General features: G+C 34.9%; 1 protein-coding gene across 2 annotated transcripts in view; it reads right to left on the bottom strand.

Moving 5' to 3' along the window:
• Positions 1 to 17,056, bottom strand: part of LOC148951923 (maternal embryonic leucine zipper kinase-like) — a 208,035-nt gene that overhangs the window by 153,160 nt on the left and 37,819 nt on the right. For both annotated transcript variants that reach the window (XM_089089398.1, XM_089089397.1), the window contains exons 2-4: positions 15,892 to 16,042; positions 6,936 to 7,045; positions 294 to 447 (exon numbers count right to left, since the gene is read on the bottom strand). In XM_089089398.1, coding sequence (XP_088945524.1) covers positions 294 to 447; positions 6,936 to 7,045; positions 15,892 to 16,006 — 379 coding nt within the window. In that variant the 5' untranslated portion in view covers positions 16,007 to 16,042. The remainder of the gene's footprint in view (positions 1 to 293; positions 448 to 6,935; positions 7,046 to 15,891; positions 16,043 to 17,056) is intronic.

Genomic DNA, 17,056 nt, shown 5'->3' with positions numbered 1-17,056 from the left:
CTTGTGTAGTTGACAAAAACATGCGTTTTAATAAGTGTCTCAACTCAGTTCCTGAAAAACAAAAACAAAAACGATTACAAAGCTTGAAAAAATGCCAACTGTCGCCAAACACTAGAAGGCACTGATGCTTCTTTTTTGTCAAAAGTAACAGCTGTTTCCACTTTTATGAGTTAAGCATACTCTTTGGACTGGCCGACAGCACTATCCTATGAAATGATCATAAATATGATACTCATATGAATAATGAACATTATTCTCCTCGCTATCACAAGAACACTAGTAATTACACTCACCGATATATGCTCTTCCAGAGACCAACTCGGGCGCAGCATAGGCTGGGGAGCCACAACATGTATCCAGTACTGATTGAACGCCACCCTGTGGACGCGCACATAGTCCGAAGTCAATTAATTTTAGCTGTTGATCCTCGTCAAGGAGCAGATTCTCCTAGACGTATAAAATAAACATAAACATAAAATATAATTAAATAAACACAAATAAATAAACATCTGAAACCTGGTACGGAAATTTGTCAAACCGTTCATGTCCATGAATGATTATTAAATAATAGCCGTTGTCAATCAGACCCAGAACCCTAAAACCTCAAATTTAAAAACAACATACAGCAAACGAACCTAGTTTTAATGTTGATTCCCAATAGGCATATTAGTATTTTCTTTTTTTTGAAGTTAGATATCGAAACTTAGTAGTATAAGAAGATCCTCAGCCCCTTTTCTGATTTTTAGAAAAAGCGAAATAACGTCCTCAAAATAAAAAAAACACAATCCAGTGACTTATGTGGAATAGAGTGTAATTTCCATAGTTAATGGATGTCTTTCAGATTTGGCTCTTAAAAAAGTCTCTTTATAGAGATTATTATTACAGCTCTACATGTATGATAGCCGAAGAACGGAAATTTCAGCACTCAATAAACACTAATAAAAATTAATATATTTTTTTAGGGATTTTTTTTTTCACAGATGTTTTTTCTTTTTTCGGAGGAGGGGGGGGGTCGCAACGACTCGAGGATTCTAACCCAGAGACAAATAATCTAATAATAGAAAAAAGGCTATAACAACAACAAAAAGCTATAAAGCCTCGAGGAAAATCCAGCATCCAATTCAACATGTATCAAACAGTTCGTGGTAACAAACTGTAAGTAAGGAGCGACCCGGCTCAATGGTAACTGAAACTCTAAAAAACGGAATTTTGATACCATGAGATACATCCGAAAAATAATATTTAAATGCTGATTTGAAATACTTAAGTTTGAATATGTTTAGTTTTACCTATCAAATGCGACGCACCTACGAAAATTTGGCTGATTTTAGAAAAAAGAGGGAAACACCCCCTAAAAGTGATAGAACCCTAATGAAAATCACACCATCATATTCAGCGTATAAGAGAACCCTAATGTAGAGGTTTCAAGCACCTATCTACAAAAATGTGGAATTTCGCATTTTTTGCCAGAAGAAAGATCACAGATGCGTGTTTATTTGTTTTTTTCCCAGGGGTGATCGTATCGACAGTGATTAGTGCTATGTACGAGAATAACACTGATGCGGTTAAGGTAGGAAATGAGGTTAGCAGCTGGTTTTGTATTAAATCAGGAGTTAAGCAGGGTTGTGTTCTACCCCCCTTTATATGGATTATTTTGATGGATTTTGTCTTAAGGAGCGAAGGAATGGCAATGTGAGACCTCGAAATCAAACGGGAAGGTAAAACTATTCTGGACTTAGATTATGCTGATGATTTAAGCATCCTAGATGAAAGTGTGAGCAAAATGAATGAAGTTTTAGAGGTTTTGCGAGTTCAGGGTGCTAGTATTGGTTTGAAAATTACTGTTAGGAAGACTAAGTCACAAAGGCTAGGAATAAGTGAAGATGAAAAGGTGACGTTGGGTAATGAAAAGATTGATCAGGTGGGCAGCTTCACTTACCTTGGTAGTATTATTAGTAAAGATGATGGGAGCAGTGAAGATGGCTCAGGGTGATTTTTCACAGTTGAAAAAAGTTTAGAAGAGCAGGAAGATAAGTCTACAAAACAAGATTAAAGTATTAGAAGCTACAGTGATGACAGTGGTCAAATATGGCTCGGAAGCATGGGCACTCCGAAAAGAGGACAGAGATTTGCTAGATGTTTTCCAGAGAAATTGCTTACGGATTGTTCTGGGTACCCGGCTGACTGAACGTATTTCAAATAATAGGCTATACGAAAAATTTGGGTCAATACCACTCTCTTGGGCTACATTGAAAGAAAATTTGAGGTGGTTAGGGCACGTTGTGCGAATGAATGATCACAGATCGTCGAAGATTGTTCTTTTCGGCCAGCCATCTAGGGCTAAACGGAAAGCAGGTCGTCCCCGTCTGGGGTGGGAGGACGTCATAAAGAAATATTTAAAAGAAACGGGAACTTCGTGGGCGGGTGTAAAAAGGGAGGCTTTGAATAGATTGGGGTGGAGGAGGAGCATGCGTAGCTGTGTTGGCCTCAGGCGGCTTGGTGCTGCGGTGAGTTGTTAGTAGTAGTAGTAGTATTAAAGAAAAAGATCAGAAATTAAATAAACAAAAACAAGTTTTTCAACTGAAATTAAGGAGCAACATCAAACCTTAAAACGAACAGAAAATATTACTCGTATGATTGGGTTCACCCCCTAGTCAATACCTCGCTCTTTAAGCCAAAGATTTTTTTAGTATTTTCATAAGAGCTATTTATTCTAATTAACGGCCTTTGTGATTAAGGGGTCATTTTAAAGAATTGGAACAAAATTCGAACTTTAGCGTAAAGAGCAAGGTATTGACTAGGGGGCGAACCCTCTAATATACGTATTAAAAATCTATGAATATAGAAGTTCGTTGCGTAAGTTAATTCGTAAGTTACGTATATTTGTTACTAATAAAAACGTTCGTAAATAAAATTAAACAGGTTTCGAGAAAGCCACTTAACCAAAAAAAAGTAAAATTAATATACAAATTTTATTTTAATTATTCATGTACGGTTAGCCAAAATAAAAACCTGCATTAATTCAAAAACTTTCAAAAATTAAATACAAAAATAAGTTTTTTTCAACTGAAAGTAAGGAACGACGTTAAAACTTAAAACGAACAGAAATTATTCCGTAAATGAAAGGGGATGTGCCCTCCTCAACGCCATGCTCTTTAAGCTAAAGTTTGACTTTCTGAAAACTCTATTTTTTTAAAAAATAAAAAACTTTAGCATTAAGAGCTAGGCGTTGAGGAGGGGACAGTCCCTTTCATATACGGAATAATTTCTGTTCGTTTCAAGTTTTAACGTCGTTCCTTACTTTCAGCTAAAAAAAAAACTTGTTTTTCTATTTAATAACAGCCAAAGAACGAAAATTTCAACCTTCAATAAAGAAAAATACAAATTAATACATTTTTTACGGAATTTTTTTTTTCACGGATTTATTTTTTGGGAGAGGGATCGTATCGACCCAGTGATCATAGGAGGCTGGGAAACTCATTCACATAGAAATTTTGAGGTGCAAGTGAATTTAAAGCAACACAATGGCTTGCACTTTTTAATGTACCGCTTTCGGTCATTTCGTGTCACGAAACCTCTGAACACGGGTATAAGGTCAATAGGCAAAATACTGAGACAGTCAATGGTCTCAAACCTTGAAATGGACTAAGTCATCCAGTTTCCAGGGATGTGATGTCATGCGGGGAAACAATTTGTCCCTAAATACATATGCAGTGTATATAAAATGAAGTCCTTTATGGACGACAATTTGAAAGGCTCAATTGATAGTAGAGCACTAACTTAAAAAAAAATAAACTGACCCAATAATTTGAATTTCACAATGTGTATGAGCGTTTTCAAGGCAAACATTTTTAGTATTTAAGTATGCATAGGGGGGGGGGGTTAATCTATACGCACACTTAATGATCCTTTCATCTTCAGGACGAACAAAAATAAAATCAAAATACAAGTTTTTTCACAGGAACAAAAAAGTGACAGTAAAACTCAAACGAACAAAAAATTCCTGTATATGAAGGAGGCTGCCACACCTTCAATCCACCGCTCTTTATTGCCAACCTTAGTCTTATAATTTACTAAAAAACAATTATTTTGATATAATGAATATAATTGTTGATTTCAACTGTCTTAATTATATAGCCTACTGTCTTCAAAGATATATGTCCCCCATCAAAAATATATAAGACATCTGGAAATGTGTAATAATTCTAGTGAAGCACAAGCTAAACTTAATTATAAGAACAGAAGGTCGAGGGGTGGGTAACTCCCCCCGCCCTTACATGTGCGGGGGGAATTCTGTCTGTTTTAGGTTTTAAAGTATGTATTTTCATCTTACCAAACCTTGTTTATTAGCATCAAAACTAGATGAAGTGGCACTTGGAGTTGGTATTTTTATAGCATAATTTAAAAAAGTTTAACTCTAAAACGAGAGGAAATGAAGTCATTCAATGATGAGAGGAAATAATGTAAAACCTAAAAAAGAATAAAATTACTGTGAATGAATAAACAAAACCTAAAACATATGTAAACTAAAATGAAAGATCAGGTCAAATTTGAAACAAAGAGAAATTACGCTGAATGATTAAATGAAACCAAAAACAAGAAGGAACTGAAATGAACAAGTCGAACTGAAACCGAACATAGCAAGCAAGCAACACAAGTAAGAGCGAGGTTACAACCCTCTCAAGCCACGCACTGGGTCGAGTATTAATTGCGCTTTAACGAAAACAAAATTGAACATATTTTCTGCATTATAACAATTTAAAATTACGAACATCCCCAGGATTATTTTTTTAGATTCTTTTAAATCCTTTCCTTTCATAGATATATACAGTCAATGGAGAAACTATTCATTGATTCGCCAACATAAAAGATTGCTTCGGCAAACAAACCAGATAGCTTTCAGAAATAACTATTAACGTTTTAAAAGCTTTATTAGGGTATTGGTTTTCTACATTGGAATGACATAAAATGGAAGAAAAATAGTGACAAACAAAAACTGTTCTTTTAAAACAGTAAAACTAAATTTAAAATTACAAATGTATTGAGAAATTGTCAGTTTCTTTCCTGTAAACTCAACTGACATTTTAAATTATTATTATTATTTTATTTGTTTTTTTAATGATCCAATATTATGACCAAAAAAAAAAAAAAAAAAAAAAAAAAAAAAAAAAAAAAAATCTAAACCATTTTCAGTAAAGCACAGATGGAACTTGCTATTAGAAGATTGAGAGGGCACCAGCCCCACTCCTATTTGTGGTAACTTTTGAACCATTAAAACCCTTTTTCCATCCCCAAATACTGCAACAACAATTTCTGAACATTCATAGGTTTATCAGTGGTATTATTTCAAAGTGACGTTTATATTCTTGCCACCTCGGTGTTATACGCACGGTAAAATGTTCTAATTCTTCAACGGTATATAAAAACATTTAAAATTAAGCAATTGTAATGCAATACCTTTGAATAAATATATCGATTTTCAACTTAGTTTTACTGTTTAAAAGAACACTTTTGTGTTTTTATTAAAAATAGCTATTTAAGCTAAAATTGAAGTACAAAAAAGGAAGAAGGTGATTGGTTGAAGAAGTAGATAAACATTTATGTTTTGACCACGTTACAATCAGAGGCTTTGCGAGTCCAATTGTGCGTACGTGGGGAGGGGGTAGTTTTACAAGTTCAAGGCAAAAACTTGTGGGATTTCAGGTAAAAGGGATGAGCGGAGCGAAACACAGCACAAATGCACAGGGGCTAAAGGCAGCAAACAAATACGTGTTAGAAGTTTTGCATATGAAACTAGTGAGAAAAACAAAAAAACATAAACACGCATCCATGATCTTTCTTCTGGCAAAAAATACAAAATTCCACATTTTTGCAGATGGAGCTTGAAACCTCTACAGTAAGGTTCTCTGATACACTGAATTTGATCGTGTGATTTTCATTAAGATTCTATGAGGAGGGTGTCTTCCATTTTTTTCGAAAATAAGGCAAATTTTCTCAGGCTCGTAATTTTTGATGGGTAAGGCTAAACTCAATAAGACTTATACATTTAAAATCAGCATAAAAAATTGATTCTTTTGGTGCATCTTTTGGTATCAACATTCCGTTTTTAAGAGTTTCGGTTACTATTGATCCGGGTCGCCTCTTACTTACAGTTTGTTACCACAAACTTTTTGATTATTTTAGAAAGAAACCTTGGAGACAATATTCCAAAACATATCTTTTATGACAAACTCCATGCAATATATGCATCATGAAAAAGCAACGTCGCTAACTTTTGCATACCTTCCAGATAGACCAGATATTCCAGAGACATGGAAAGGTGGTGAGGGAATTCTAGGGATGAGACGAGATACATACACAGATATTTGATTTTTAAAGGGGTGTGGCATAAATTCGACAAACCAGGTAAGCAAAGTATAGAGGAATATGCAGAAAGGCAAGGCCGTGTCCAGGGAGAGGGGGATAGGGGGTTTGACCCCCCCCCCCAAAAAAAAAAATTTTTTGTCTGACTTGTCAAAACGCAACAAAAATGACATAAACAAATTTTGTATGCGTTTTGTGAGGTTTTTCCTTGGTACAGCCTTGCAGAAAGGTGAAGGAAAAATCGTAAAATATTTTGAAATTTCAGGGGAAAGGGGTGGAGCACGGGTCCAAAGAAATAAAACTTATTAACGGCTTTCAATCTGGCCAAAGCAGCAACTGTGAATTGGGTGGGATAGACGAGGAGTGTTTAAAAAAGGGTTACCCTAGACTCATTTCACATTATGAACTCCGTAGTAGTAGCTGTACAAAATAACCATTTAAGCTAAAATTGCTATTAGTATTAATTAAAAACTTGGCACACAAGAAAAATTAAGAGCAATCTATTCTTCTTTACTGAGTAACACATTCCATATGAAACAAACTCAAATACCAAAATTCAAAAAAAAACTTACTGGCTTTAGATCTCTGTGTGCATAACCTTTGCTATGAATGTATGCAACAGCTGCGGTAATTTGCCTAAAAAATATCTTCGCTTCGTCTTCACTTAATCTGTCTTTTTCCACTGAAACAAACACGAAAATAAGCTTAAAACAATAAAAAAGAAGAAAAAAACATAACAGATTGTACTGTCACATAATTTATACATAGACTGTAAAAGAGCAGTTCCCATGACTGAAACCTGTTGAAACCATGACTAACATGACATATTCAACAGATTTTAGGTAAGTACTGGCTATTTAATCATGAGCAGACTATTTTTATGTTTCAACTGAGCTCTTTTACAGTTCACCAGTGTAACTATACCTGATAGAAATATGCTAGGGGAAAAGCTACATTTCCTTCTGGTGATATGAATTTTGGACAATTTCTTAGAAACTTTATATTATTAATTGATATGCAAATAAATGAAATTTGGGTTTGAAAAAAGATGCAATACCAATTTGCACATGTTTAAGGAATGATTTTCCCAAATTTCTCTTTTTGACTAGTAACTTTAGAAGTTGAGAATTTAACATCTACACAAACCGTTAAATGCTGAACCAAGAATAATATCACACAACAAACAACTGTAAAAGATAATGATGTACTTCGTGGAAACGAGGAGTCAACAATAGGGACGAAGAGTCAACAATAGGGACGAAGAGTCAACAATAGGGATGAGGAGTCAACAATAGGGACGGGGAGTCAACGAGGAGTCAACTATAGGGACGAGGAGTCAACAATAGGGACGAGGAGTCAACTCAACGCCCTAGAGGAGCTTTCACATATGAACTTATATAATTTGAATGCTAACTTGAAAAAAGGTTATGTTTAAAAAGCTCTTAAATAGCCTATTCTCATCAAACTTAAGATCAATTCTTCATTATTAATCCTTTCGATAACCTTCAACATATTCTTTAATATAGAAGTAAATCCTATGTCTGATTTTAATTCACTTAAATTAAGCAAAAAATCCTCAGCTACGCTGACCTGAAGTTGAAAAATACTATACCACAACATAATTGTTGAGTGTTAAAGGCCAAATAAGGCAGTGTGAATGGATTCACTTAGCAATATGAAAACACCACATGTTTATTTTTGTACCATTACATAACCGTGTTCTTATACCATGTTAATACCATAACATAAAATAATTTTTGGGTCTGAAAGGCCACTTCAGGCAGTATGAAAGGATTCATTTAGCAATGTTAAAACACAACATGGAACAAAATCTTCTGTTTATTTTATACCATAACATAAAATAATTTTTGGGTCTGAAAGGCCACTTCAGGCAGCAGGAAAGGATTCATTTAGCAATGTTAAAACACAACATGGAATAAATTCTTCGGTTTATTTTTATACCATAACATAACCATTATAACCAACACAACCATATTCTTTAACCATCTTAATACCATAACATAACATAATTTTTGGGGTATAAAAGGTCACATAAGGCAGCGTGAAAGGATTCACTTAGCATTGTGAACACACGACATGGAATAAAATCTTATGTTTACTCTTATACCATCTTAATACCATAAAACAGCATAATTTTTGGGTTTGAAAGGGCACAAAAGGCAGAGAGAAAGGATTCACTGAGCAACATGAAAACACCACAAGGAAAAAACCTTCTGTTTGTTCTTATACTGTGACATAACTATTATAACAAACATAGCCATATTCTTATACCATCTTAACACCAAAACCTAACGTAACTTTTGGGTATTAGAGGCCACATAAGGCCATGTGAAAGGACTCACTTAACAATGTGAAAGCACCATAACAAAAAAAACCTTCTACATGCCCTTACTTTCCAGCATCCCATATGCTGGAAAGCATCCCTTATACCTATAACTAAAAAATTTTAATTTCATGATTTTACAAATCTTTGGAGCTAATCTGACATTCTTTCCAAGGTCAAAAGTTAGGCCTTTATCATGCTATTATTTTGCACATTTTTTATTCTAAAATTGGTCCAGTAATGGCAGGCACTTGTGATATATTTGATTCATTCTAATCAGTTGCCTATGGTTGGAAAGGCTTTATGCACACCGAAAGGCTATGAGCCCTCGCAGTCTCTTGTATTATTTTGTTTTATAACATCATTGCTGCCCTGAGTAAACACAATGAGGGAAATCATTGATAAGACTATATGAAATCATTCTAGTCATCAACATGGTCGTCCTCAAAATCAATCGTCATTTTCAAATGCTTTTATTTAATGAGTGTTTCCACTCTCACTTATACTATAGAGTTCTATTATCAATCATCTATCTGCTCCATTGTGCTTGCAACATGCCAAACTTTACTAATTAATCGCGGACTTTGAAGACGCATATTCAAATGGAACCAAATAGAAGTTATACAAATTTCTTCTTTTGATGGAATTCCTAGAGCATTTTATTTGTTTCATTTGGAATTACTCAACCAACAGATATCTCAGGGTTTGGATAATTCATTAAATTTCATCTTTTAAAAGACTTGAGGTAAGACTACCCAATAGATCTCCTCTTACCCCTTTCTTTTCTTGCTTATTATTTCAAAATTCGAGCTTTCAAGTTCAGCAATATCTAAACACTAATTTGCCAAAGATGTCACTACCTGGGAATGCAGACGCTCAATAGAAGAGTTGAAGACTAGACTAAAAAATACCATACTTGACTAGAAGCTTTTTCAGAAACGATGTCCCTTCCAATATCAGCCATTACAACAAAAGCAGCAATTTTTCATCAAACCGGAATACCACACCTTTTCATTAAAGGGTCATCAATTCAGATCGAAGCTATCCTAGTGATCTTGGAATTAACATTGGATCAAAGCCTCACATGGAATGCAGTCCATAGACAACTTTTTAATGGAAACTTATACAGATGGCTCCGTACAAGTAGGTAAAGCAAGAAAAGGTAAAAGGTAAGGAAAACAGCACTGGACTTTACAGTCCATACCAAAGGTGCTGATCCCCATTTCATGGTCCTTAGCCAGGAAGTGTAATGGGGGGTTGGGGCCAGTAGTGGAGGGTACAATCAGGTAAAGCAGCAGCTACCTAAGTCATCCCCCAGCTAAACCTCCACATCTCAAAACTGCTTCCCGGTGGTTCCCCTATTCTCCTGATGAAAATAGCTACAATATACAAGGCTCTGAAGGTAGTTCACACAAACCCACCTCTCAGGAAAAAAGAAGTTGTATTATCAGAGTCCCAATCATCTTTACAAGTTATTAAGAAAATTCAATTCAAAGTCACAGACAGAGACATCACTCAACAGTGAAAATTGATAATAGCCCTTGCCAAAGAGGTGTAGAAATAGCCTTTCAACACGTCCCCAACTACCAGGGAATTCGAATCAATGAGGAGGCAGATAAATAGGAAATCCAGGCAATTCAGAAGTTTTCTAGAATCAACCAAAAATCTACATCCCTCACCCTTAGGGACGCGCTGAGACGTAGAAATCACAAGACACTTCACTACAGACCGTTGAAGCTCCTTTTCAGAAAGTGCACGGATAACTTGGTATGTTATCCCTGATGTCTTGTTTTTGAATTAAATTAATTTGAATTTGAATGTCTGAAGATTAAGAGCCAAGCAATGATTCTCAAGATTAAAGAACACTGGTGGAACAAGCACCAAGCCCTTTCTGTCGACTATGAGCATCAACAGTCGAGACTATTCAGCATCACCTGCTTGAATACCCAAAGTAGATGACAATTACCACCAAAATTACCAGAACCGCCAGAAAACTAGAATTCAGGAAGATTTCAAGCTATTGGTGGAAGCAGACCTCCCTGCCCATGAAGAGAGACAGATTTTCAAGGAAATAATTGACTTCTTGCCAAGTCTAAATATTTTATAAGAGAAGTTATGAAATGTTAACAAGAAAGATTGACAAACTGAAGAAGGAGAAGGTCCAGTTGCAAGAGCCATAGCAATATTTGTTGAGTATTATACTCTTAAAGTACAGGAAAAGGTAGCAGGCACATATGCTTCCCTTGTTATGTCCTTTGTAATGAAGCCAAAGACGTCTTTCCTCTAGAAGAACAATAGACAAAATTCAACACCATCAAGAACATGCAAGGACAACCGAGTTATTGTGCAACCAACTTCAAAGCCATAAGGAACCTTCATAGCAGCCATCTTCCAAACTGAGTTTGGACTCTGTTAAAAGAAAAGAATTGTTAGCTTTAGGGACAACTAGCCTACGTAGAGAAGTGCTGGAATTACAAGGTAAGAGATAGTATTCAAAGCAGGGATTTAGTACCATTTCAAATTAATGACCTGAAAATTTTTATCTAACTTCTTAAAAATAGCACAGTTTTCAGATATGAAATCTGAAGTTCAGGTAAGATTTACGGAAGTAAAGAAAAGTATTTATTATACATGATTGAGTTGTCCTATAGGGCCTAAACGCTTTCTCTATACATAGGCACTTATAATCCAGTATTTTCATTCATTAATCTGTAATGGCGTTAATTGCTTCGTAGTCGGTTTAAATTCCACCAGCTTATAATTCCTAGTCCAAAAACTCACCTGTAACTAAGCATATTACTGTCATAGTCCCCTTTTTGAGCTTATTTATTGCTATGCTACAAAAAAAGGATAAAATAATGGGTTCAATTAACCAAAATGAAGAGCTCTAATCTTGATAATCCTCGAATCAGATAAAAAAACAAACAAAATAAATACTATAAATACTACTTATATTTTAATCTGTCTTGATTTCCTACCAAAGTTGCTTAAAACATCGTCAATATTCACCTTAACATTGTAACTGATAGACATGTGTGCAATACCATTCAACCTGCCTTCTCCTTTCTGATTTCAGAGGTGTCTTTTAAGCTGCTTTGGCATTTTGATTGAACGCTCTACAGATGTCATGGTAACAGGGAGAATGCAATCAGAGTGAATGCAGTTGGGAAAAGTGGTTGTCACACGCACCAAGAGTTTCAGAAACTTTGTTGGGATAATTACTCGCGTATAGACCTCCATTTGGCTTGCCAGGCAGTTAGTTCAACAAGGGGGCTAGTGTCAGAGAAACAGAGCTGCTTATATTTTTTCAGCTTTGTCAAAACCTTGGCTAGGCTAATACAGCAACAACAATAAAACGACAGAACAGAAGCTGAATTTGAAATGCTGTTGTTCAGTGATTAAGACATCTCATGTCGAGTTCTTTACATAGCTGCTCAAGGTATGGAGAAAAAAAGTCTTTGTAAAAAAGAGAAGTGTCTGAAGACGAGAATCACCAACGTTGGCGTCTTGGTATTGAGGCGGGTGTACCAACACTTTCAGCTATCTGGACTGGCTCTTTTACTACAGACTTGCATAGATCGAAATGTTCACAGTGGGTAAATAGATCCAAATTTTCCTCCTGCAGAAGAACAGAAGTTGAAAGCAGAATCCAAGTCACTTTTTCAGCAAGAATCAGAGGAAAAATGAAGCTGAACTAGGTAATGGCTGCTACTAAGGAGTTTGCCTTTGCCATTAGACTTGGATCGGGCTGGTTGTCCATACAGCTCTCCAGTACTCCAAAAACAGCATGGAAAAGCTCAAGAAAAGTGACACGATTATCAAGGCTTTCAACACTCAAGATGTCACAAAAGCGAAGGAGCTTTGCTTTTTTGCATGTGGTAGAGCAGAAGCTAATGACTCAGTTCATTTTGGGGAATAGAAAAAAAAACCTTCTTACAAGTATCCATACAGCATTTGAATTAACTTCAGTCTTGAGGTTTTCACCAGGCAAGGTTTAAACAATGCAAAGCACAATGTGTGATAAATACTAACTGCCTCCATCAAAGCCAATTCCTACTAACTTGTTCATGTATAATCCAAACTATAAACAGAGTCTAATAATCTACTTTGCAAGACCTAGGCCAGTCAAGTCATATACAGTGTTGGAACGCAAAAGAACTTTCTTCTATTTGATGATTGTCATAGAACAAGAACAAGTTGTTCTTTTGAAGTTATATCACTCATCTCATCAGCTAATATCGAAAAACACTTCACAATTTTCGCTCTATTAAAAATTGTATCCTGAATGACATTGCCAGCGCCATCGACCTTATCATTCTGCATTTCGCATTTCAGCGCATGGTTCAAAATGCTCCCATAATTTGAGTTTCCACAATCCATCATCAATCGCAACAACCCTCTGAATTGCCCTTCAAAACCTTTTATAAGGAGATGACAGGGCTATTTCATTAAAACCACAAAATAGAATAGCCTGGACAATTGGTCTTAGCATTTCTCGGTTTTTAATCCTTTTCTCGTGATCATGAAAATTCAGTTGCTGGTCAATTGGAATGCTTTTTCGTTCTTGTGTTTTGAAAACATAATAGATTTTTGCACTGCAGTAACACAATACTGTCTTTCATCATGATACTTGAAGTCAGCAAAAGCATCTTTAAGGTCAGTATATGGCTTCAAAACTAAACATCCAAGCATCTGAAGTAAGCCTTTCGGCTAATAGGTCTCAGATTCGGCAAATAGGGAGCTGTGCTTACAGAATGCACCTTATTTTGAAGGGCTGAACACCAACCATGACTACTTTTGGAACCATATACTTTGAAAACGACAACGTTTTGTCACCATATCCTTGAAATTCCAGTTAACTAGGCCTATTTAAGGAAATTCATAGACCTTTCCTGGTTTCTAGTGCCTACAGATTAAGTCCAGCTTTGTAGCATCAGAAATCTGGTCACAGTTAATAAAGGACTCCAGACCAATTTCAAGCAAGGTAATTATGGGCACAGTGGTTGAGGTGTCTTCTGAATGTTGGTCTGTTTCACAAAAGATATTATTAATGCTTTGGATTAGAAGTTATTCTGATGTCTTAGACAAATTAACTCGAAAAGTTTGTTTAATTCAGAAATTATTGAACTTAAGCATTTAAATATTTTTCAGAGATTGAATACAAAATAAAAGACTTTTCAACCCAATGACCAATAGGTATTTTGTGTGGCTCAGTTAATCAACATTAGTTGTGGTTTTTGTTCAAAACAGCCACAGATCTTCCTCCTAAGTCCTCTTCCTTTTCTGCTAATTTGACTGTTTTTTCGACATAGGGAGTTGTGACTCCTTTATCTGCAGATCATGACCAAAAAACGACATAATTAATATTCTTGCGTTTTATTGAAATTTAACTGTATTTCATACCCTATAAGTCTAAAATAGGCTTTCAATTCTTGTACCTTCACAGCAAAGAACTGACCTCAGAGTCACCGTTCTCCTTTCTTTCCAGGCCTTAGGAGAAAGGGTTTGGTTAAAAGAAATGGGAAAATGAACCAAGGCTTCAGAAGACAGGGAAAAAAAACGCAAATATAATTGTCCAACAATCGGTTTTTGTATACCTTGTTTCATCAACAATCCTATTCTCTTATTAAACAAGGATTGTATGGCACATATTGCTGGTTAAAACAAGCAACAATCTTTTAAGCGTTTTTTTTTTCTTTTTCAGTTCGAGTTATGAGATTAAAAAGTTGGAAATTATAAAATAGCCACTGTAACTCGAGTTCTTGTATCTGTCTTCATTTCATTCCATCTTTCAAAAGAAATTGGAAAATCCTCCCCTTTCTATTTGTCTTGAATTTAAGAAAAAAAAGACCAGTTAGGCAATCAATATATTCATTTCCTAATACTACTATGTAAATAAAATTCTCTAAGAAAAACACTTGGCTGTGCAGCATAGCTTCTCTGATAAGCGACAGACTTATGGCGGCCACTTTATGACTACAAAAAGTTTTAAGAATTTCATAACTTCCCTGAGGTATTGAAGCAAGTTAGGGTATTTATATAGTTAGGATTCACAAGCAAAACATTCTATTAGAATTTGAAGTAAAATAAGGTATTCAAACTGCTGTTGAAGTTGTGATGTTGGCCAACAAAATTGACAAAAATTGTAGATCTGCATCCTACAGAAAACTGATCTGGATGTTTAGTATCGACGCAAAGCTGGTTACAGGGCTAATCTGTTTCATTCTTAATGTTCAATCTTTCTTGGACATTTAAAAACCTACAAAAAGCAAAATATTGTATAAAGCTGCAATAAAAATACCCATTCATTAATAATCCCTTTGACTGGAATAGTTTTACCAGGAATGAGAATAGCCAAGTACCTTCTACCCTCTTCAGAGTCAAAGTGCCATCTTCATCAACTACACACAATGTTTAAAAAAAATAATAAAGAAATTATAGACAGTGTCATTTTGCCATTAAAATACCTGTCAATATATGTTGCATTTTCCTTGTTAAATATTATTGAGTTGCATAAAGTCAAATACTAGCAACAAACCTTATGCAGCTTTCAGCCTGAGCTAAATTAATCACAATAAATATGAAATTAAACTTTCTGGAGACTCAAGTAAAGGGACAAAGTGAAGAAGAGAATGACAATTTACAACTAAGGACACAAGAGAGATCTTAAAAGTGTAGGATCTAGACCTAGACAGATATACAAAAAAATCTATAAAGGGGAGAAATTTTATTGCTGTGCAGCACATCAATACATTATCCAATTAAATTAACCAATATATTTTCAAAGTATATGGGGGGAGGGAGCGGGCCCCCTGGGCTCCCCTCTAAATGTGCCACTGACCATTTTAAAAAAATCCACTCATGGCAACTTTATGAAATATTTCATTACATGCAAAATCTTTAAGCAAAACAAATTTTAAAGTTGTTCAGGTATGGAGCAAAGCCTTAAAACATTAGATTTGAATGCATTGCCAGATATAAAAGTGACATCTAAAAAATATTAGAACATATGACAGCTGTTTATGTTGGTAAAAAAAGACACTTTAATAACCAATTTTTTCTAGTTTTCTTGGGGGAAGAGTTTTTCAGATTGATCTCTTGAAAATTCATGTTCTAATCCCATTTTGTCTAATAAATGAGTCAATATTTTTTCCATACAAAGGGAAAGAAAGAAAAATACATACCTATATAGTCAAAAAGTTCACCACCAGGACAATATTCTAACACCATAAGAATTTTTGTGTCTGTTTCCATCACTTGGTATAATTTGCAGACATTCTGATGACTAAGATCCTTCATGGCTGCTATTTCTAGTCGAATTCTTGGCAAATCATCCTAAATAATTAATAAAAAATAATTTATATTTATTACACCTTTAGTATTTGTAATATGGATTGGATATACACATACAACATATAAATATTTGAATTAAAAATAAGATAAATTTATGTGTTTTCCCCATATATTATGGGGGTCAAATTAATCTTCTGAAAAGCAAATTTTGTTTATGCTTCTGTTGGCAAGAATTGAACTTAATTACCTTAATTTGCAACTTTGGAGCAAAATTAAGGTCCATACCGGATCTGTTTGAAGAAAATGTTTATTTTAAGTATCTGAAATACTCAATTATGTTCAAAGCACCCATTAAATCAAGACACATTTCCCCAGAACATAATTTAGGCCTTAAATTAGGTCTTGAACTTTTCACTAATCTATCTCCAAACACTTTAGATATATCCTTAGAGGCATTCAACAAGAATTATGAAAATTTCACATTTTTGGTAGAGAATTCAAAACATCTTCCCAGAGCAAAATATAGGCTCTAAATTCAGTCCTGAAGTTTTCATTAACCAAGCTCCAAAAATTTTAGATATATCCTTGTAAGCATTCAACTAGAATGAAGGAAATTTTCTATTTTTGGTAGAGTTGGGGGAGGGGGAGCACTTCAAAAATATCTTGAGTACATAATTTAGGCTGTAAATTCAGTCATAAAGTTTCATTAATTTAGCTCTGAACACTTTAGGTACACCCTTAGAGGCATTCAACTAGAAAATTTAAACTTTGGACTTGGAAAACTTAAAATCTTTTGCCTGGATGTACTTCGGGCTATTAATTCAGCCCTGAAAGCCTCATCAATATAGCCTAGCCCTCACAACATTTGAGATCTGATATATGATGTTCAAATACCAGTTAATTATATTACAGACAAAGAATGGTGTTGTAACATCACAAACTAGGTTTTAGCATAGGCCCAAGCTGATGCTACATAGCATATTGCATAAACAGATGGCTGAAATTTACAAGATCAATGAAATGCAATATAGGAATTAGCCTATAGTATTACAAACA

The sequence above is a fragment of the Artemia sp. Qi Xiang Cuo genome, chromosome 5 (genome assembly GCF_049724085.1).
Source record: "Artemia sp. Qi Xiang Cuo chromosome 5, ASM4972408v1, whole genome shotgun sequence".
Classification (NCBI taxonomy): domain Eukaryota; kingdom Metazoa; phylum Arthropoda; class Branchiopoda; order Anostraca; family Artemiidae; genus Artemia; species Artemia sp. Qi Xiang Cuo.
Note: the sequence above shows the minus strand (reverse complement) of the source record. Positions and strands in the feature narration are given on the sequence as shown.